General features: G+C 40.0%; 1 protein-coding gene across 4 annotated transcripts; it reads left to right on the top strand.

Moving 5' to 3' along the window:
* The first annotated feature begins 6,229 nt into the window (after window positions 1-6,229).
* Window positions 6,230-18,536, top strand: LOC141769750 (uncharacterized). Of its 4 annotated transcripts, none has more exons than XM_074639138.1 (12): window positions 6,230-6,390; window positions 8,554-9,135; window positions 13,981-14,028; window positions 14,938-14,982; window positions 15,163-15,537; window positions 15,899-15,931; window positions 16,129-16,209; window positions 16,684-16,776; window positions 16,955-17,065; window positions 17,259-17,378; window positions 17,478-17,578; window positions 17,691-18,536. In XM_074639138.1, the coding sequence occupies exons 1-11, from the start codon at window positions 6,346-6,348 to the stop codon at window positions 17,538-17,540; spliced, it is 1,596 nt and encodes a 531-aa protein (XP_074495239.1). In that variant the 5' UTR covers window positions 6,230-6,345; the 3' UTR covers window positions 17,541-17,578; window positions 17,691-18,536. The 4 variants fall into 4 exon arrangements, with proteins under 4 accessions (XP_074495239.1, XP_074495240.1, XP_074495237.1 ...); XM_074639139.1 differs by having other exon boundaries at window positions 15,899-15,935; window positions 16,148-16,209; XM_074639136.1 differs by having other exon boundaries at window positions 15,875-15,931.
* Window positions 18,537-22,207: the final 3,671 nt, after the last annotated feature.

The following is a 22,207-nucleotide window of genomic DNA, read 5'->3' as shown; positions in this document are numbered from 1 at the left end:
GTATGCCTACATATCTTTGGCATATTGAAATTCTGCAAATAGCAATAAGTTCAAGTAGTGAAGTTAATGTTCTTTTCCTCTCCTAAAGTACTTTCTAACTCCTGTTTTCAAAGGTTTATGTAAATTAGGTTTGCTTCCTGGCTTGCTGACGTTATTTATTTACCTTCACAGCTGTACTTTGAGACAATTATGTAGTCCTCTCTGGCCTCATCCAAAAAATAACATTGGAGAATTATAAAACAAACACAATTTACCTTGAATAGATGCAACATGTTAGAAAGAAAACCAAATAAAAGTGAGCATCTGCATCACTGCTGTGTAAAAACACATTGGACCCTCTTTTCTCCAGTGTGTATTAAATTCAAACTGTGCTGTGTTTTCAGAGTATTTAGTTAAATATGTCTGTATTGATGTAATATGTATCTCTACGGACTATACGTCTGAAAACCCCCAACCTGAAAACAGTTATTTAGTCAGTAGTTGTTTGACTTTGTGTGTGTGTGTTTGCACTGATGGGACAGGGTTGGTAACCATGGAGCTAACCGGGGTGTTTGTTGACGAACAACATTCCAGTGTGCGCCTGACGAGTGTGTGTGTGTGTGTGACCCATTTCAGCACAGGTAAACATCAAGCGTCTATTTAGGGAGGATGATTCTCCTCTGACCAGCTGATGGCCTTTTGAGCGCTCGCTGTGTTGCCTGCAGTCTTCAGGAGAAACTGAGAGGCCTCTGTATTATTATATGGATACTACACAGAAAGCCCCAGTGGAGTCACACAGTATCTTGTGTTTTACACTGTATTGAAAGAAGGATCATCTTCCTCTTTTCCTGCGATTTTATTTAAAGAAATCCCTGTTATTTATAAAACACATCTGCAGTTTTTTAATTCCATCAGCTGTTTTATAGTTTTAAGGGGAGACACTATGTGGTCCTTTCAATTGTAACTTGTGTTTACAACATGGAAAGTCGTGTACACGATATGCGTGACGTTCAAGTGGGTTAAGTCATGAAGAACACCGCTGCTAAGCAACGGCAATATTAACCTATCATATCAACATATAATAAAAGCAACATTTTCCTCAGACCTTATATAAAATTATTAAGAAAAACAATAAACGTGTAAAATTACAATATATTAACTTATTATGCACCAAAAAATGAACTTCCATGGCCTCTGCCATTTCTGACAATGTCAACAAACATGTCACAACTCGCGAACTCTGAGCTTTGAGAAACTTTCAAATTTACGAGGTCGTGAATACCACAAGAAGGGGAGGGGGGGGCGTTCATATGGACTCGTCTCGTGAACACGGTAAACACGACCCCATATGAAGGCAACATCTACAGGTGAATAGAGAACTAATTTTTTACTAATATCACCATGAAACTTCCCCAGTTGATTATTTACATTAAAGCAATTATTTTTTTTGTATCTAAACTTGTATGCTTAAATATTCAAATGTGGCACTATATTATCAAATATATGCTAATTTGCACACATTTCCAGAACAGAAACCTTCATTTTGTTGACATATTTGAGTCAAGAGTTTTTTGACACTGTCAACAGTCATAAAAAACAAAAAAAATTGCATAATTTTAGGAATAAAAGAAGTTCTATAAATCAGACTATGAATGATACATGAACAAACCCCTCAGTTAAAACCTCCAGAATACAGATATGAATTAAACTGGACAGTTTGGTGAATGTAAGTGCCTCTGAAGTGGAGATTTCTGGCTCAGAGTCTGAGAAAAACACAAAGTTTGAGAAAACAGCCTTTAAAGATATGGATTATATAATTCCATACAAAAAACAAATAGATATCACCCCGAAACTTCCCGAGTCTATTACTTACATTAAGACAATTATTTTTTGTATTACAAGTTTTCTGAAATGCTATGTTTAAATATGCAAATGAGGCATTATCTAAAGCTAACTTTTGGTGAATGTAGGAGAAATCTACAAACGTAAATAGACAAAGTAGTAAAATGAACACCTAAATGTGTATTTTGGATGTTTTCTTCACACTAGTCTGAAAGCACACATGTTCGGGTCAGACTCGTGACAGCCATTGTTAAAATATTAGCTTTGCAAACAATGTAATTATGTATATTTATGTCGACTGGGTGTGCCTTGTTTTTCTGTGTGAAGCCAAAACAATAAGCTAGAGTGGGAGGGGAGGTTTTTCCATAGGGCCGCGTCTCCATCATCGGCCAAAAGATAAGATCAGACTGTTGACAGTATTTCGTTCTGGCACCAGTGGAGCATGTTTCTAAACACAATTAACTCAGTTTCACTTCATCCCACAGTGACAACGCTGCATGGTATTCAGGGTCGCAGTCGATTGTGATGTGGCTGACCCTCTCTTCAACACTAAAACCTCCAGCGTGTCCCAAAGATCAGTAAACGCTTCTTCAGCTGTATGTGTTTGAATAAGCAGCAGCGTTAAGCCTTCAGCTATATGACCTGACAAACCTGCTTAACTGAACCGGCACAGGAAAATTCTTATGTGACACGAGGGCTCAAGTTATAGAAAGACTGATGAACAGATAAGAAGGGTCTTGAAGTTGGACCTGAACGTAACACTGAAAACATGTAACACCAGTGTTTGTTTTTTTCATATATATTCCAATATTTTGTTAGTGTAATGTCTTCTTCTCACATAAAATGTTTTCAGGAACATCTTGTAGTGTACTGTTTAGCTGTAAAATGAGAAAGTTTGTGACGTGGCAGCCATGTTGAGATCAAGTTGAGAACATACCAAGCACCGCCCACTGAGAAGAGGTGAAGGAGTTTAGTTTTCTCACACTTGACACTTGAATTACAATATGCTGAAAGGTTATGATGGAATTTTTGCCCAATGATGCAAAAAACATTCTGCCTACCCCCACTTTATTGGGATAAACAGCAAACTTCATCACATGTCAGTATCACAACCACTTTTCCATCAACCCGACCAATTAAATGTGAAGATAGTCGTTCAAGAAATCCCACACTGGTGAGACATACAACGCAATACAATGATGTAACAGGTAGTTTGAATAGCTCTCTGATAATAACTAAGCGAGGGAAACTACTATGATGAGGATGTTAGAATGATAATGTCTTAAAGTTACTAAATATTTATTTATTTAGAGGCAATAAAAAGCAAGACTTGAACTAAATCTGTCTGATGTGTTAACTTGATGACGTTGCTCTGCTTTACGTTGATCTACTCCGTAAAATGCATCCAACCAGAACAATATGTGATGACTTATTGACTGCTAAACATACAAGAACAAAGCAAATCATATCAAAGAAAGATAGTGAGACAAATATGTGTTAAAATGTCACACTCCTGATAGTTTACACCTGAATTTGAGTGTAACAAAAGTTAACAGGTTCAGTGTTTTACATCTCAAAACAGTTCACCAGTTGTTCCTCAGCCATTTGCACAGCAGCAGTTGAGCCAGTACAGTATGTGCTGAATCTGCATATGACTGCAAGATTCAGACTGTAAATCAAATATGATTAGAGCTCTATAGAGCTATTTAGGATATGTGGCATCTGACTGTAACAGTGATACAGACTGACTGTCGTTATGTAACTGAAGCTTCCTCACACACAGGCACCTTCTAGACCAGACATAGAAATAAACACACATCTCACACACACAAAGATTTAACTTCTTTCCCTAGTTTCATACATACAGCAATGTGAGTGTGGCTGGATCACATATCCAATATACAGCTCCATTCATTGTAAAAAAATCAAGAGTGAAATGTCTTGACAAGGATGAAGTACGTTGCCATGACATTTGGTAGAAATATCCGAGGCCGCAAGCGATGAATTAGTTAATCCTCTGAGTTTTCATCAAGCGACCAATATTTCCTCTTAAAGCAACAGTGGGTAGAAATGGAGCAAGTATGATTAAATAAAGTTATTTTATAAAAGGGTCACTATATCTTGACAGTAGTGCAGCGTAATCTGAAAAAATCCATGTGTCTCTGTGTCCTCCGCTGCTCCTAATGGCATCTGCAAGATTTCACAGACTGGAGGAAAACAACCAGTCAGTGCTGATCTGGAGTCTGCCGTCTCTGAGCAGCTGTCAATCACTCGCAAACTCCGATCAAACGGTCAAACTAAGCAGCGCTGATCAAATATGAATCAATATTCTGTTATTGTAATGCCTATTTCTCGCCTCAAATGTTTTCAGAAACATCTTGTAGTGTACTGTTTAGCTGTAGAATGAGAAAGTTTGCTCTGGCTGGTGGGCGGCGCTTGGTATTTCCTGAACTGATCTCAACATGGCTGCTGGGTCACAAACTTTCTCATGATCAGCGCTGCCTAGTTTGACCGTTTGATCGGAGTTCACGAGTGACTGAGAGCTGCCTCTGTTGAATGAACAGCCAATAGGAACGCTCTCTCTCTCTCTCTCTCTGTCTCTGAAATGACCTGTGATTCGCCAAAGTCTCCCGTCATGGGCTAGACCTTCCAAAGCCTGAAAACAGAGCCATGAGGAGGAGCAGAAGTCTAGTTTTCTCTCAGAACACTTGAATTACAATATGCTGAAAGGTTATTATGGAACATTTAGCCCAATGATGCCAAAAATATACTGCCTACTGCAGGTTTAAGTTTATTTTTTCTTGTTGACATCCTCTCAGGAATAATTAATTGAATGGCACCATGCTGCCATATAATTTATTATTCTTTATTATTGTTATATTTACAGTATGTTCTGTATGTTACAAAACTGACTATAAAAACAAAACAAAAACAGAGAAATAAAAGAATAAAACATATTTGAGTGCGTGTGCTGCATTGCCATGTGGCCCAGTCAAAAAATGTCCCACTTGTCCAACACTTTAATTTAACATACCTCAAAAACTAATGACTGAATTTCCATTAGCATAACTATAGCATGTGAAAATTATGTTAACATTGAGCTCACAAAGTACAGCCAAGACTGATGCAAGTGTAGACATGAGTATGAATTGTGCCCTTAAAAAAACAACCCATATACACATATGATTTATGTGAGAACACAGCTCATCCTTAGCCGTTTTGCAACACTAGAGCTATCTAAGAACTGAGATCGCCCTTCTATATTTTCATCCACCCAACAGTTGTGTTGTTGCTTCACATGTCTAAAATGGTGATAGACTTTTAATCTTGTTATCAACAACCATGATAAAAAAAAAGATGAATCCCAAAAGCTCAAACTGGCATTAACATCTCTAAATCCCCGTTGAGCCTTTCCATGTGGCTGACTGGAATTATCCCAGAGTTACACTTAATAATAATTCAACATGAAAGGTCACACTGATACAGTTCCTGCAGCAGCTGTATGTTCTGCTGAAGTTTTCTCGAGCTACAGTGACTATAATGGAAAGATCACCAGTTCAACACGGACATGCTGCTGACATGTAAAAGCACCGCATGTGTGGATGTATGAAATCCATCTGCACTCACAAACTGTTGGGGAGTAAATCAAGTTGGAGGCGACGTGTCAAACCAATGTGTAAATAAGAGCAAAAAATAACAATAAAAAAAACAAATAGAGACATCTTTATGGAAGTGCAATGTTTCCTTTGCACCATCAGTACAGTAGATGACACACATATTTCTTCTTTTCTGTGATTATGCACGGCTTGTACGCGAACAGTTGCACACAATGGGTTGCTCACAACTCATGCAGTGCAGGGGGGGCGGTGGGCGTTAACACATGTACAAGCTTTCTTTCTCTTTATTCTGTGGAGGAGACACATACAATGAAAACTATTCTCTGGCTTCATGATTTTTTAATGAATTAAAAAAAAAGAAGCCCACATTGTTTTGTTTGGATAGAGTAGCTGCTTGTGTGTTCTCTCAAGAGACACATAAGATGTGCATGCTTTTTTATGTCACAAAACTGACTGATCAAATGAAAAGAAAAGGAGAGAAGAAGACATATTTTAAGAGCACGTGTGTCGTTGTTGCCATGTGCTCCAGTCAGAAAGTATTTCCAACTGATATCCAGAGAGAAAGGGGGTGTGGCACTCTGCAAGCCCAGAGGCCACTCTCTCTCCTCCTCCTCTCTCTATGTGTGATGGAGTGGTTGCATAACATCCAGCCAGTAGGTTGCCTGAACACTGACTGAGCTGTCGTGCACGTGCATGTGCGTGACGTGGGGGTGTGTATGTGTCTCTCTCTCTGCGTCTCTCCACGCCCCCCATCTTTCATCCCAGTCCTCCCATAGGTTCCATGCAAAGGTAACAGAGGAGACGGGGGCTCTATAAAACCCCACTTTGTCCACTAGGTCTCTCTGCTCGCTTCATTTCTTCGTTCTTTTTACGTTTTTTCCATCAGCACACACACTCACTCACCAAAATGCCCAGCAAGAGGAAGAAGAACAAGCGTCGCATGAGGAGGGTGGTAAGTGGAGTGGGGGGGGCAAGCGCACTTTTTTTTTTATCCACTGGGTTTTTATTCTCATCACGATAATATCCAAAAGTCTGGAATATAAACTCATGATGTTGATGAAAATGACCTTTTGTAGCCTTCAGTTTGTGATTGCAGTGGTTGTTTTAACTCTGTGCGTCTCTTTACCGTCTGTTTCTCCTCTAAAAGATAACTCACCCAGCAGTGATTGCTGATTAAAAACACGCGTGTGTTGCGCCTATTAGCCAATTAAGCGTCTAAACGAGCACCTGCATCGAAATACAAACAGAAAAGCGACAAAAATGGATACAATTGTTTTCTTTTCATGTTGTTGTTGCGTTTCTTGTGTCGCTCTCAACTCTGAGGAGCGCTCCAAGATTCGTGCGTAAAATCTCGCCAAGTTTAAAAAAAGGCTGAAGTGCCACAAATGCGCACAAATAGATTCCGAGATTGTACATAATGTGACAGTCGCACGACACTTCAGTGGCTCGTGTCTTCTGCCATTAGAGACAAAGAAAGTAGTTCACATCTTGGCTTTAGCTCGTGTGCGCCACGTGCGTTCTCAGTGCGCTCTGGATAGATGGTAAAACACTGGGATGGATATTGATGGTTTATATTTGTGGTGTATTGTCAATAAACGGTTAAAAAAAGTGCCAATTACATAATCTAGTCAATTAAAAAAAAAAAAAAGTTGTCGAGCAAAGCAGAAAGTGGCACCCCCATATCTCATGTACACACTGTACAGTACATGCAGTACTCACTGGCTTATCATGGTACATCATTTTTCAATAAAAAATAATAATGCAATGTGCCAAACCAGCAGGCCAATGAAATGGCATGAAAATCTGACTCCTAACCCCCTCCCCACTCCTCTTAGGTAACTCTCTGGGAGACATTTTACTTCTGAACATTCAGTGCCCAAAGAGGAGTGGGTGTGGTAGAAGGGGTTGGTGGGTAAGAAAGTAACAGATGCTAAGGTTACTCCATCACCGAACACTGATCTATCATTTCTTTTCCAATCATAATAATTGCTTCAACTTGTGCTCTATTATCTGATTTGAACTTAAAAAATGTTCACTTGCTTCACCAGTAAAGTCCTCAGGCACTGAGAAGACTTCGAGGTTTCTGCCCCTCCCCCCTCCTTAAACCTCTCTCTCTGGCCAGGCTCTGACTCTGAAGCAGCACCACACAGCTGTATTTGGTAGTGAGTTGACTGGAGGAATGTCTTGCATTAGTTTGAGTCTGCACACTCTCTGAGTCTGCCAGTGACACTCAGATAATAATGGCCTCTGAAGTCACTCACAGCTCGATGTTATCACCAATTCCCAGCCTTTTGTTTATGCACCTCCACTCCCAAGTGGCCTCCTTAATGCAGCTTGAGGAACACTTTTAACAACTTTGATTAATTGGCATGTATATATCACTCTGGTGGTGAGGTCTGGGGTCAAGCCATTTGTGGGCAAAGATGAGGGAGGGGTTGTTTTGATGGCGGCTAGCTGGACAGGCACAGATCTCTGCACTAACTGGCTGCCAGTCTAACAAAAGCATTTTCAGGGAGTGATTGTAACCTGATTATAATGTGATTAGGCCCACTGTCTGGCCTGCGGGGGCACCCATCAGTGCTGCTGACTCGCACGGTTTCCATTCCCGCTTCACCAGACCTGTCAGGAACGCTCCGATTCAACTAATTAGGTTCCATTATCTAACTAGCTTTGCTGGGCCCACTCCCAGTTACTCAGCCCCTCCCTCCAGTGAGCCGCGCTCCTAAAATCTCCGTTAAAGCCAGAGGGGTTTTTGTCCGGAGCTGAAAAAACACATTGGATGGCATGCCTGGTATTCCTGCAGACAGAAATGCAGACTGACAACATCAGTATCTGAACACTACGAGTAGGGCCTCACTTGCATTCAGACCCCTAAAATTCCCATTTACCTGTTTCTTCACCTTTTTGAAGCCACTCTAAGTTAAGTGTCAGTGTTTCACACTATTCTGCTTTAAAACGTCAGTTGTTTGACAGAAAATATGTGCTAAAATTACTAATTTAATTATACCAATTAACATGTAAAATACCTTTTTGAATGCTTGGGGAAAAAAGGTTCCCAATGTAATAAGACTGCAATCATTAACCCTAAATGTTTTGTGTCTTTTCCCACTTGCAGCAGGCCCAGAGGAGAATCCTTGAAGAGCAGCATGCAGGCGACCCGCCAGCCAAAGCAGGTCCCGGGATTGCATGTGCGCCCCCTGCTGCAGCCCCAAAGAAACCGACTAAGACTCCAGCACCAGCTTCAGTTAGGGCTCCAGCTAAGGCTCCATCACCGGCTCCAGTTAAGGCTCCAGCTCCAGTTGAGGCTCCAGCTCCAGTTGAGACTCCAGCACCAGCTCCAGTTAAGATCCCAGAATTTGTTCCCATTGCTGTCCCCATTGTGGAGACCCCCAAAGTGGAACCAGAACCTGTCCCAGAGCCCATCGTAGAGCCTGTTGTTGAGCCCATCGTAGAGCCTGTTGTTGAGTCCGTCATAGAGTCCGTCGTAGAGCCTGTCGTGGAGCCTGTCCCAGTCAAGTTAGCGGCACCAGAGCCTGAGGCTGTGGTGTTGGAACAGACTGCAGAAGAGGTTGAGGTTGAAATCACAGAAGTCCCTGAAGAAGCATCAGTCATCGATACTCCACCCGAGGAGCCCTGCATAGTTGAAGCTGCGATAGAACAGGAGGCTGAACCGATCATTCCTGAACCAGAAACACAGGTAAGAACTGCTTTGTTTCATACACATGCTGACATTTCACTGTAGAATAAAGTGTTTCTCCTCCCATTGTCTTAAATGGACTTTCTTAACCAGTGTAGTGCTATTACAGTTTTCCTACGAATGTCCAGCAACATGTGACGCACGTGTCCATTAACGCTCCTGTCTTTTTAAAATAAAACTACTCGGTTAGGTTTACAAATAGATTGACTTGGTTAGACTTAGGCAACAAACTACTTAGTTAGGTTTAGGAAAAGATTGTGGTTTGGGTTAAAATAACTCCGGAAGTGCCATAACTTAAGTACGGAAGTTACCTAACAAATAGATCATTGATTTTGTGCTGATCATCACAAAAAACGGGAAATTTGTGTATGTATACGAACCAATACGTTCAATTTCGTGACTTTTTCACCATCTGCTGTGCGACTGGGCTGCTCACTCCATTAAAGGGAACATCAACACTCATGCATTTGTCTTTGTACATTTTTTACATAATCTGTCTTATACAATGAGTAGAAATAATGAATTTTGCATGACATTTAAATGAACTTATATTGACACATTGTGGATCTTACAATAGTAGGTCAGTGTAAATTTGAGTTTTGTGGACGACCAGTTTAGATGCTGTGTGCTGAACCAGTATGCGCTGTGGTGACTGGGTTCCTATGGGAGAAGGGAGGTGGGGGGTGGGAGTCAGTGGGGGGTGGGAGGCAGAGGGAACAACATGTTCCATTTAGCAAAGAAGTGGGAAGTAGAGATTGTAGGTTACATCACTGGGAGGCTGAGGCAGAGCCATTTCAGCTACATTAAAACATGCCTGTGCTGTGTCACTAAGCACGTGTCTTTGAGATGTATCTGTTTTTTTTAGTACTCTGATTTGATAAGCTTGATGGGGAGTTTATTCTTTAAAATATAATGGTATGTAGTGGAATTCTTCATTTTATTGTTGTGCTGCCAGAAGCCTCAGGTCCAAATTTGATATGCTAGATTGGATAGGACACCTTTTGTGTAATATCTGCTATCAGTTTTAAAGTCAATGAAGTTAGTAAGATGAAAAAGCTTGCGGTCTATCCTCTGGTGTATTTAAAGAAATTCATGGCACAGTTGTTGATTTTGCACAAACTCTTGATCTATGCATTTTTACTGTATACACGGCTTTGTACCAAAAAATATAGTATATCACTAAATAAGAATGTTTCCCAACATTTATTTTTTTTACTATCCAAATCTATACATTTGCATGTTGAAAAATTATAGTCTTTGCTTCATGCTACCAACATGCGCACATTTTGGGAACATAATGTTCTGTTTCAGCCAGAGTACACTGCAGGCTATGTGCAAAGGCACACACACACACACACAAGCTACATACATCACATACATGTGCCTAACCTCAGATGCACATACACACTTGCAAGTGCGTGCGTGTGCACACACCCACTAAATTCAAGGACTTGGCTCCAAGTAACTAAGCCATGACCACATATGGTGTACATGCATGTGCTGGCATGTGTGTGTTAATGTGCATGGCGCTGACGGGGAGGGGGTTGTAAGAGGAGGTGGAGAGGCCATTTGCTACAACCTCACACTGTTCTCCAGAAATGCTTAGGTTGTCCCGTTCTAGTTTACATGTACAGTGTGTTTTAGTTGGAGGTTTGGCTTGTCACCAATGTACATGCTTTACCCACTGAGCTATACAGGAGCAATAAAGTTTCTATTGGAGAAGGACTGCCCATCATTTTATAGTCGCGCTGTGGCAGTATCCACCCCCCTCCCTCCCTCTCTACCTCCACACCATCCACCCCTTTCTTGCCTCCCCTTTTGCCGTGCTTCTCCTCTGCTCCTTCACTGCTTGCAGATGTGCCGTATTCATTTCAGGCGCTCACAATCACGCATGCACTTTAACTAGAAAGTCAGTGCTGCCTTTAACTGCAAACACATACAGTAGCAGGTTAGACGTATACTGCAAGTAATGTTTTATTTGATTTGTTTTATGAGCTTTTATCAATCTTGACTTTGTGAAACTTTGCACCTTATACACTTGTGGCCACAGTACTGCGATAAATTGTTCACCTGGTGTCAGGCTAGAGTTGGTCATTTGCTCAGTAGACGGTTCATAATCATCGCAGGCATAAATGGGGCTTGTATTCAGTTGGCTTTGGGACCAGAGAGAGGCGGCCCCTCCGCTTCTGTTTGTCACCACGGAGACTCAGGTGAGTTTAAACCCACCACCCCAATATACAGACCTGCTGAGCGCAGTGCATTTTTCTGTGGCCTGAGGCGGCAACGGGTGCGGCCCCTGCTGAACATTTTGTAAAATTTTTGCGCTCCTCCAGCCCTCCTCCCTTCAGTCCCTCACCTCCTTTCCCTTGTAAATTCACTCCCCCCTCATCACCCCTCCTTCCCTCCCACCTCTTGTTCCTCTCTGTCTCTCCTTTCCCCCTCCTCTGGCCTCCCTCTTTCACTTCTGCCCCCACCCCCCCATCCTATGGGGCCTATGGGCCCCTAGCGTGTCTTCCCAGCACATGTGGTTGCTCTGCCATGTGTTCTCTTTTATAATTTAGTCTTTGCTGGGAGTACTGGGGGAGGGCAAAAGGTGGGATATTGAGTTCTATGTTGGGATGTGGGGGGTGCATCTACCTGTTGACTTAGTTGTGTGATTTGGCATTTGGTGCGCTGAAGAGGAACTTTCAGACAGCTGTCGCAACTCTTTTAAATGTCTAGTGAAGGGATGGTGTGGGGTATGTTTGCTCATTATGAAAATGCTAATTACAGCATGATTAAAATGTATTAAGTGGGTGACAAAGATGTGCGAAATGATTCTTTAAAAGTTTTCGGACTGTGTTGGAAAAATGATCACCTTGTGGCAAAGCACGTGGGAACACCCAACCCTCCTCCCCACCAGTGTCCAGCCTTCCTCTCCACACATGCACATGGAGCCCTCCCCACATTTCCTGCAAACTTTTATGGGTTTGTTTTTCTGGGTCTCTCTAGGTCTTTGTTAGTGTAACCATACACTTTTGCACAGAGAAAAGTCCCTTTTTAGTTTTAATTTTTGCTTTGCATCTATTTGACAACCCTCCTCTTATGCTAAGAATGATTTTGACAGTGTTTTTTTTAAACTTTATTTGTAGTTATCAAATAAGGAGCCTTATTAAGCCTTGCAAGATTGTTAAATTGTTTCCCTGAACTCTTTTGGCTCCTGAAAGGGCCAAAATGTGTTTGAGTATAAAATGTGTTGGAACACATAGTATATGGTTGCATTCCAGGTACACGGTGTTCTCTATGGGTTAAAATGGTGTCTATAAAACGTGGCTGTTTCTAGATCAGCTGTGGTTTGTGCTGTATTCGTTTCTTAGTAGGACCAGTGAGGCAGGATCTGTGTGCAGATCAGTTTGGTACAAAGTGTTCTGGTGCTGGGGCAGACTGGAGGGGGTGTGTGTGTGTGTTTTCCTGTAAAGCAAAGGAAGGCCTATAGTCCTCCATCCCCCCTCCCTCTTTCCTTCCCTCCTCCTTCTTTCCCCTATACCGTCCCTCCAAGGCTATAGCTGGAGTATATATTTACCCTTCTCAGCTATACGCGCAGTTTTGCCTGCTAGGCTTTTGTTCAGAAGTTGTTAAAATCCCGCAGAACAGGATTCCTCACCTCCCACTAGTGTAATCAAGCGTAACCACGAGCATTTGTATTGTCTTCTGTTAGCGTTTTCACTTTGTTCTAACTACTATAAATTAGTTTGGCCAATGGATGATCGATCTTCTTGACTAGCAGTAGCGGCCTATGTGCACCAGACTTGTCCTACATTGAAGACCGGCTGGTACAAGACGGTGTAAATAATTTACTGTTGGACTATGGAGATTTACATTATTTATGTGCTGCTCCGTTACTGCCACTACGGCTCAACACACTTGGATGCACAGTGGGAGACGCCAGTGGCCATTTAGGTTACCGCCAACTGTTCCAGACTTAATCTGTGGCACGGCTACCACCGTTGACCTGGCCTAGAAACATCAGGAAAATATGGGTGACTTCTGTCATTATCTGGACATTTTCTGGGCATATGGGTCTAGAAAATAAATATTTCTATGAGTAATAATACTAATAATAATGAGTTAAATGGTAAGAAGGTCCAAAAGTGGCGTCCTATGTTGTGGTAAAGATAGTGTCTTGCTCAAAGACACTGTAGCAGAGCAAATACTGGAATTTCTCTTTCCATAAGATCTAGTGACTTTCTGTAAAGATAAAAAATATTATATATATATATATATTATATATATATATATAATATTATAGTTAAAGTTTTGTGGTGTTTTGGAGTAAGGCTGTGATCGGGAAGGTAGTTTGATAAATACTTTTTCTGAATTTGAGCTGGGTTATAGAAAAGGGGGCGAAAATGGGCGTACCAGCGTCCCATTATGCAATTGGTTGTAACATTCCTGTAGGATATATAATGTCCCCACCCCCCTCCTGAACTACATTTACACACAAAGCATACTCTAAGAAGAGTGTGTACATTTGTTGTTTGTGTGGAAATTTATGATCTGACAGCACTCTAAATGTGGCAAACATCTGCTAAGACTCTCGTTGCGTTTTCTCTGTTAAACCTCTCGAGGCTCACAGCTACAGGTTGGCTGACAAATGGTTGTGTAAAAGAGAATTTTGCTCTAGGCATGTTTTTAGGACCGGTCTGTGTTTGCCTCTTCCAAAGCGCAACCTTTTAACTGTTAAGAAAAAAGCTCCCAAAAACAACAGGATAATGGCAGAGTTTTATTAACTAATGTATTTTTCACCATCTCTGCTGTCTTTGGCTGTTTTGCTGACTTGTGAATAAACTCCTTTTTCCTTCGTAGGTCATAGCCGCAGCTGACGCTCCAGTAGCAGCCCCTGTTGAGACTGAGGTAAGAACAAACCTGCACACACTCAACAACCCCTTTTCTGTCCCCCTAACCCTCAACTTGCTCAGGCAGTATATCTTTTTGGCATAAGCCAGAGGCAGAATACAGAAGTGTGAACGAGTTTGCGTGGAGCAAACATGACGCATTTCTAGTGAAACCTGCTTTGATTTTAACAGCTTTTTACAGAAACAACTTTAAATGTTCCACTATGTTTTCCTGCTCAAATAAGGTCTAACTGGTTAATGGCCATTCAAGCTAAGCACCTCCTATAGAATGCATAATACAGTACAGTCATTGAGTACAGAAAACACAACTGCCTTTAAGGTAACACATTTTAAGAGTAAAAGACATCATACATCAAACCAGAGTAGCTCAGAGTTTCCACTCATGTTTTATAAGTTTCTAGCAGCAGTAACTGGACAAGAGACAATACTTTCAATTGATAAGTGTTTCTATGACTTAAGCTTCACACCTCACAAATAACAAGCACACTTTGTTTTGCCTCTGGACTCATTCTCTTGTACAACACAGCAATCACAATCTGGCTCACCTACTCCAAATGTTTTCAGGGGAGAAAAAAAAAAAAAAAAAGCTCATGTTCACATTCAATTTAATGGATTTTTTATGGATCTGCAAACAACTCCTCACATAAATGACCACATTGATGTTCATTACTGACCAAAAGAAGAAGCAAAACAACACAAAATTGCAGTTTAATAGGGCTTTGGTGTGAAATAAGTGCTGCAATTGATGTGAAAGTTGCAATTAGGTGACTCAGAAGCACAGTTGGGTACATCAGTGTGATTTGATTGCTGTAGATTACTGAAGTTATATTTGTTGCTCTTCCATTCATCCATCTATTGATCAGTGTATCCATTTGCTAAAGTGTGTTTTTTATTTCTCATTCTCCAGCTTCAGACAGAGGAGACCATAATCATAACCACAGAGACCGAACAGGTAAGACTGATTGTCTCTCAGTTGTGGTCTTGATCATGCATGCTAGCTCATTATATGCTTGCCCAGGAAGAAAAACGTTGCTGATCAATGATTCATATGAATGAAGTGTTACCCATTTGTCTCCCTGTTGCATGCTGCATGGTTTTCTTAATGTGTGCCGTGTTGGTTTCGCATGTGCAGACGCTTGATGTCTGCGAGCCAGAGTCTGAAGTGAAGGCTGAGGCCTTGCCTGAGGAAGAAACGGCCATTGATGTGGAAGTGGCTGCCACAGACGATGTCACCGTACCAGAGCCCGTAATCGAAGCCACTGAAGAACCAGAGGTTGAAGGAGCACTCGCAAGTGACCAAGTTCCTGCTGAAGCAGAATTCGCTGCAGAGGAAGTGGTTACAGAAAAAGTGGTGGAATCAGTGGACGAGGTTGTCTCAGTGGTACCAGAGTTAGAACAGGTGACTGAAGCTGTTGTCAGTCCTCCAGCCCTGGCTGAGTGTGAAGATGATGAAGCTGAGATAGAAGTGCTGGCTGAAGATGCACCTGATGTCATCGCAATCGCAGAGGTGCCACGTTGATAAAAATACTTTCCTCTTCTCTCTTCTTATCTTCCAAGAACACAAAACTATACAGAAGTTTTTACTTTTTATGTCGTTTTTACAGTTTTATTTTGTGATGGTGTGTTGTGTGCTGCATGTGGTTTGAACTGTGTGGTTATTGTGGAAGTTCTCCATCTTCACTTTCTGTAGTATTGCTGTGAATGTTTTCCTGATTATTAGACAAGTTAGAATTTTGTTCTGGTTTAGAAAACATCTGTATTCTGATTCTTCACTCACATAATTTCTAATATAATCTTTATACAACATAAAGACTTATCTACTGTGTCCTATTTCTTTTGTACAGGATGTTCCTGTCTCTTTTGTACAGGATGTTCCTGTCCTATCTATGGAAATCCCAGTGGTGAGTAGTTTTTCCTTTTTTCACATCAAATACATTGTTTCACTTATTAGCTTCCTAAGAAGAGGGACTCTCACTAGAGCATTTTGTTTTGCAGCTTTTAACATGTTGTCTTTTGTCTAAATAGTAACGCATCAGAAGTAGAAATTTGGACATCGTTCTACTGAATATTAACATGGCAATATCTGTTGTGTCACCAGTTGTCAGATATCGTCCCAGAGGCTCCGGTAGAAGTGGCTGAAGTAGAAGTGGCTGAAGCCCTCGTAACTGAAATCAAAGAGGTAAATCCTAAACTATTTAAATCTACATGTTATGTGACCATTTTCAGAAATTGATGGCTTATGCTATTAATACATCTTCAAACTTATGTCACTATTAGGATATTTCGACCCATATTTAATTTGATACAAATTTCAACACCCATCTGAAATGTGAAACACACTCTGCTGATCTAGTTCAGAGACTTCAGCTGCGAATTTCTCCTGGGATGCTTTCTAATTAATTCCCTTCATCCACTTAGTCCATGTCTTGTGTGTTCTGGTATCTGGGGAATCTTAAAATGTTCATAATAATAATAATTGTGTCCACAAATGTGTAAATTTGCCTCCTGTAAATACAATAAATAGCACAACATGCACAGTACAGATAACAATAAGGGATATGGGCCCAGTGTGAATGATGTTTATGAATTTAGTAAAGTTATTGCATTTGGTATGAAAGACTTTTTGTAAGTGTTCTTATTCTTATCCACCCAGGACGTTGCTGACAACCTGGTCGATGACTTTGTTGTCACAGAATCAGTTTCAGCAGTAGAGGTCGCCATTGCCGAGTCTGCTGCTGTCCAGCCGGTGAGACGAAGCAATTTTTACTATTCTCAACCAGTAAATTGGTGTTTCATTGGCATCCCGCCTCTGTGATCAATTAAAACGGCAAAGCTAACCTGAGCTGTTGCTTCCAATGTTTATTACACTGCATTTTATGCTCAGCTTTTTTTAACACGCACCCCTCTCTGCTTGCTATATTTAGGCAATTGTGGAAGTGAGTGACGCCGTCATCACCCAAACAGAATCTGTGGATGTGATGCCCGCTGAGCCTGCCGCTGAGCCTATCCCTGAGCCTGCACAGGAAATGATCATTGTGAGTTACTGTCAGGCTTTTATCACTTAATACACACATTTGTATATGATGTATGGTACATCTAATTTAAAAACACACATTTAATATTGTTGTGCAAGTCTTCCTGTGTTACTTCTCTCATTTATTCTGCTTATCCAAGCAGAATAAATTTTCTATGCTTAGTGACTCCTAACCGCCTCTCTTTCCCCTCCAGGATGACACAGCTGAGCAGACATGTTTGGATGTGCTGTCAGAAGAGCCTAAGCTTGAAATCTGTGACATCCCCTGTCAGATGCATCTCGCCGTGGAGGCTGCACAAAAGCTCAGCTCAATGGTAAGAGGCAATGCTTAAAAAAAAAAAAAAACTATTACTTTAATTTATCAGATGATTCACAGTGCACTCACCTGATCTAATGTCTTGTTTGCTGCTCAGGAGATGCCAGTGGAGGCAACGCTGAATGGACACCTTGTCCCAGAGGTCTCCATTGAGGGCTAGATCCGCATCACACAGCTTGGAAGACCTTTTTTGTCTTTGTAAGTTTATCACAATATTGAATCGGTCCATTATCCCATATATTTGCTCTCTGTGACCCTGTTAACACCACTTCCAGCAGCCACTAACCAGGCCCCTGTCTGTGTCTTTCAGATTCCCCTTTGGCCATTTGGAGGACTCAAAGCTTTACAGCTGACCGTGTTCATTTTTTAGGGCTTACACCAGGAAATTGAAAAGGACATCCACACTTTGAAGTGCCTTTCTGGCCCTGGTTCCTGTCTAAACACCAAACCAGATGTCAACAAGCCAAAAAACCTGCTGCATTCAAGGCAGCAGAACAGACTGTTGTCATAAATGTGCAGAAATGGAAACCAACATATCGTGGCTCCTTTTTTTAATCTGTTTTTCTCCCAGAATTTGCATTTACAATGGAAGCAGAAGTGCTTGAGAGATGGATATTCATAAAATGCAATAAATGGCAGTGCCGAGATTTCTTTGCATGTTCATCTCTCCAGCACATCGGCTTCCACACGTGAAAACTGTAGCGTCGGTGAATGTGGCTAGAGTTGTACTTGGGCCTATGTTCATATAGGTGGGAGGGACAACTTGTTCTGTTTTTTTTTTGTTCCACATTTCAAAGGCTCTTTTTACCCTCAAAGAGACACATCTACAAACTTCTCCATAGCCTCCATTTCTGTTCTCCTCTCTGCCTCAACTAAGTGCCAACGCTACGGTTAGTGTGATGCTAAAACACATCCTAAAGCTTGAGTCTTAGGTTTTATGGCCACTGGAAAATGACAGGGGATGAGCTGAGAGGTCATTTACTGTTTCTTTTTTTTTTCTCTTCACTTTTTTAAAATTCATTTTGTATAGACCATTTGATGTGCTACAGTTTTGTGTTCAAAGTCTGAAGGGGAAATGTAATGTGATCTGGTGACGAGTATCACTGCTGAGCTGTTGTTGGTCCACCTTTGGAAATAAAGCTGTAACTCATCGTGACGCAGGAGTACTTGTTTTACTTTCACTATTTCACTCGTATAATACACAGATGGGAGAAATGCATCAATCTTGGAGTAGGGCTTAACCTCGCAAACATTTGGCTCAGGCCCCTGCTCGAAAATGACATGCCCAAAATGATCAGAGTGTATCTCTACAACTACAAGGTCTATTTGAATAATCGTGGTATCATAATAAAGGTAAAACTTGTGAGATTTCTACAGAGGCATCAGTAGGCCTATAGATGTTACTGGGTTAGAGTAAATGAAGATGGAACACAGCATAAATTATTTCTTTCTGCCTAAAAAAAACCTGTACACTTTTATTGTGAATATCCCTTTGGAATGATTCAGTTGCAGCCCAAAACCTCTAGCAAATGGTATCACAACATCTGAACATTACCTGTGCAGACTGATGCTAATAAAGTGAAGCAGAGCAAAGTTGGAGAGGTTTTAGAAGCATGTTAAAGTATAACTGAAAGCCTGCAGATGACCCTTTAAAAGCTGTAATAAGGCAGGTTTACTGTAGTGATGCCGAGTGGTCTGACAAAGTGTCCATATGTGACGAGTTGGGATGAGAACATGTTTCATATGCAGGTGAAGGTCACTTGCAGACTACTAAAACATATTTAAAACATTTAAAGTGATGACAAAAGCATAAAAACATTACTTTAAAAAAAATGCCCAAACTATAGCTGGCTTGCTGGCTCGAACACCTTGGACTTTCGTGTTCTGTTTCCTCTTGACAAATCTTGATTTTTTTTTTTTTTAGAGCAGACAAATCAAAACACACACATACACATTTATCACACACACTCCTGTGTGGCGTACCTCAGGTGGGGTTCGAAGCCGTCTCAACATCGCCACAATCAACACAAAGAACCAGAGAGACAGAAGATCACATTGAATCTGCGGAAACTTTCATCCACCTGCAGAGAAACTAAGTTTATAGACTGAAACATGTTCACACTGAAAACACACCAATTACTTCCTTTAAAATGTTCAAACATAAAACAAAGCTGGATCTATGGCTGAAGCACTATATGGAATATTTAGAAAGGTTTAAATTGATGTTAAAAAAATAGGGGAAGCAGTTATTACTCATGGTCTCCCTGTTAACCACAAACGCTGGCACGACCACCACATTATAAGTGTGCCTTCTTTAGAAAGATTGCAACCCCCTGGTATACTGTAAATCTTGTTTATTGTGACTATATATTCCAGAGATAATCCTTTTTGCTGATTTGACTGATTCTGTCTGACACCCAAGTTGACCTGAAATGGACCCTGTCATCACTCCACAGCAAGTGTCTGCTTTATCTGTTTATCCAGGCTTTGCCTACGCATAAGCTCATATCTCCTGCAGTCCAGCCAAAATTCACATTTTGTAACAAGCAGTAGCTCCGTCTGACATCATTTTGTTTCATCATGGAATTCTTTCCCAATGCTTGCTCTGTGGACTCTGTGATGTAAAATGTGTAACTATCACATGCATGCTGTTATTTCTGCATTATATTTTGCAATATGTTGCATTTTGCAGCATGATTTAGTGTACTGCAGCACAAGTATATCAAATATAAGACTAAGTAATATATATATATATTTCTTATTGATTTAAACTCTTACAGACAGATTCCTGTATGCTTTCTCTGAATCTCAGATCGACCCACAGTGAAGCTTTAGTTTTTACAATGACCCTGCCTCCTCAGTGTCAGGATGATTCAGTGTCATGCTCTATTTTCAGGTGCACTGTGACATGATGGCAACTACAAGTCCTGAGCTCATCACTTTGACGCTGTCACTTTACCTTTATATTTTCACTTACTGTTATGTAACCTACCTTTACTTACTGTTTTTACACCTGTTTACAATACTGTATATATTTATTACTTCTAATTACACAAATATTTACTACATCCCTGTTTACATGACAGTTTACACATTTTGGAGTTACGGTCTGCCACAAATATATATCATTGTATATATTATTGTTACATTCTATCCCTATATTTTAAGTTTGCACTATTTTATGTCTAGATTACTTTTTTCTAACGTGTGATTTTAATTTTATACATATTTTATGAACATTGTTGAAGGGAGGCTGCGATCGAAGATTTTCATTGCCAGCGACTGCTTCTCTATAATTGTTAAATAACTTGAATTGTTGACAGATTATGGTGGGACCTAAATGTTTGTTTTTATTTAATTTACACCTGAGCATATGAAAATAACTGCATGGGCACAACTGTAAACCACAGCATGCTGTGAATATTTAGTTGAATAGTATTTTATTATAATATTATGTACGTTGGTATGTGCCATCTTGGTTTTGAAGACCAGTGTGGAACTTGACTTTGTGTGTATACATTTTTGCCTACCTGTTCTTACATCGTGTGTTGCCTCCTTTATTTAATTCTATTTATTATTTATTATCTTTTTATCTTATTATTATCTATTTTCTTTTTACTTAACTATTTGTGTGTCTGAATATCCCTCAGATGGCTTTCATATTCCATTTAACTTCATTCACAGAAAAATGTAAATGTAAAATGCAGTGATTTCTTTTATTTCTTTTTTAATCTTTTTTTTTTTTTTTTTTTTTTAAGGTTAAGCCTGTATGGCATTTTAAAGGAGAGTAACTGGTGAAAATGGATAAGTGTATAAAAAATCCTTTTATAATATATTCCTTTTTTCAATGGGGACATGATCAATACGTATCTTTATAAGGTTATTTTAGATAAGGCAACACAATTGATTTTTTCCTATTGTATCCAAATACCTCACATTGATACAAGTTTGAGCTTTATATGACTAATATAAATCCTAACATGGTGATTCATTAATTTAAACGTTTTTACTGCTGCACTGCCTGAATGTCCCAGTAGATGGCATACTAATACACAATATCGTAGACTACAAGGATCCTATCCTTGTGTGAATCTGTAGATAAGACTTCAGCCTTTTTCTGTAATTAGAAGAATGTTATATTTTATAAAGCTTCACACCACAATATTTGTTGGAATCACAAATTCTGTAACTAAAAAAAAAATTAATTCATTGTAAAAGTAAATGTGACCTTAAAAGGTCATAACAATATACAGGAAAAAAAGACTATCATATACTAAAGTTGTTCTGGATCTTGTGAGCCTAAATATATTTTAAGATAGGTCTATTCCTTGTCAGGGGACTTTTGACTTTTATGTATTTAAGAGCAAGTATTACATCTTACATATATTGAATAATAGGTAGAAGAAGAGGAAGAACTTTTACTTAAGTAAAAGTAGTAATATTAGAGTGCAAAAATACTCTGTTACAAGTAAAAACCCTGCATTCAAAAGAAAGTAAAAGTACAAAAATATTAGAATGAAATATATTTAAAGTATCAGTTCTTGTTCAGTCTGTTTATTTATTAGTTAGTGTAATTTACATCAGTAATTGTTTTAGGTCCTGTTTTATATATATATTTTTAGCTTACATATGTTGTTGTTGTTGTTGTTGTTGTGTGTCACTATGTTTTATCTATGTTTTTTATGTACAAGCTGCTCCAAACCAATTGCCCCTAGATCAGGGGTCATCAACCTGCAGCTCTGGAGCCACATGCGGCTCTTTAGCTCCTCTCCAGTGGCTCCCTGTGGATTTTTAAAAATAGAAATGAATAACTGTTTTTTGTTTAAT

This window comes from Sebastes fasciatus, chromosome 6, assembly GCF_043250625.1.
Source record: "Sebastes fasciatus isolate fSebFas1 chromosome 6, fSebFas1.pri, whole genome shotgun sequence".
In the NCBI taxonomy this organism is placed as follows: domain Eukaryota; kingdom Metazoa; phylum Chordata; class Actinopteri; order Perciformes; family Sebastidae; genus Sebastes; species Sebastes fasciatus.
Note: the sequence above shows the minus strand (reverse complement) of the source record. Positions and strands in the feature narration are given on the sequence as shown.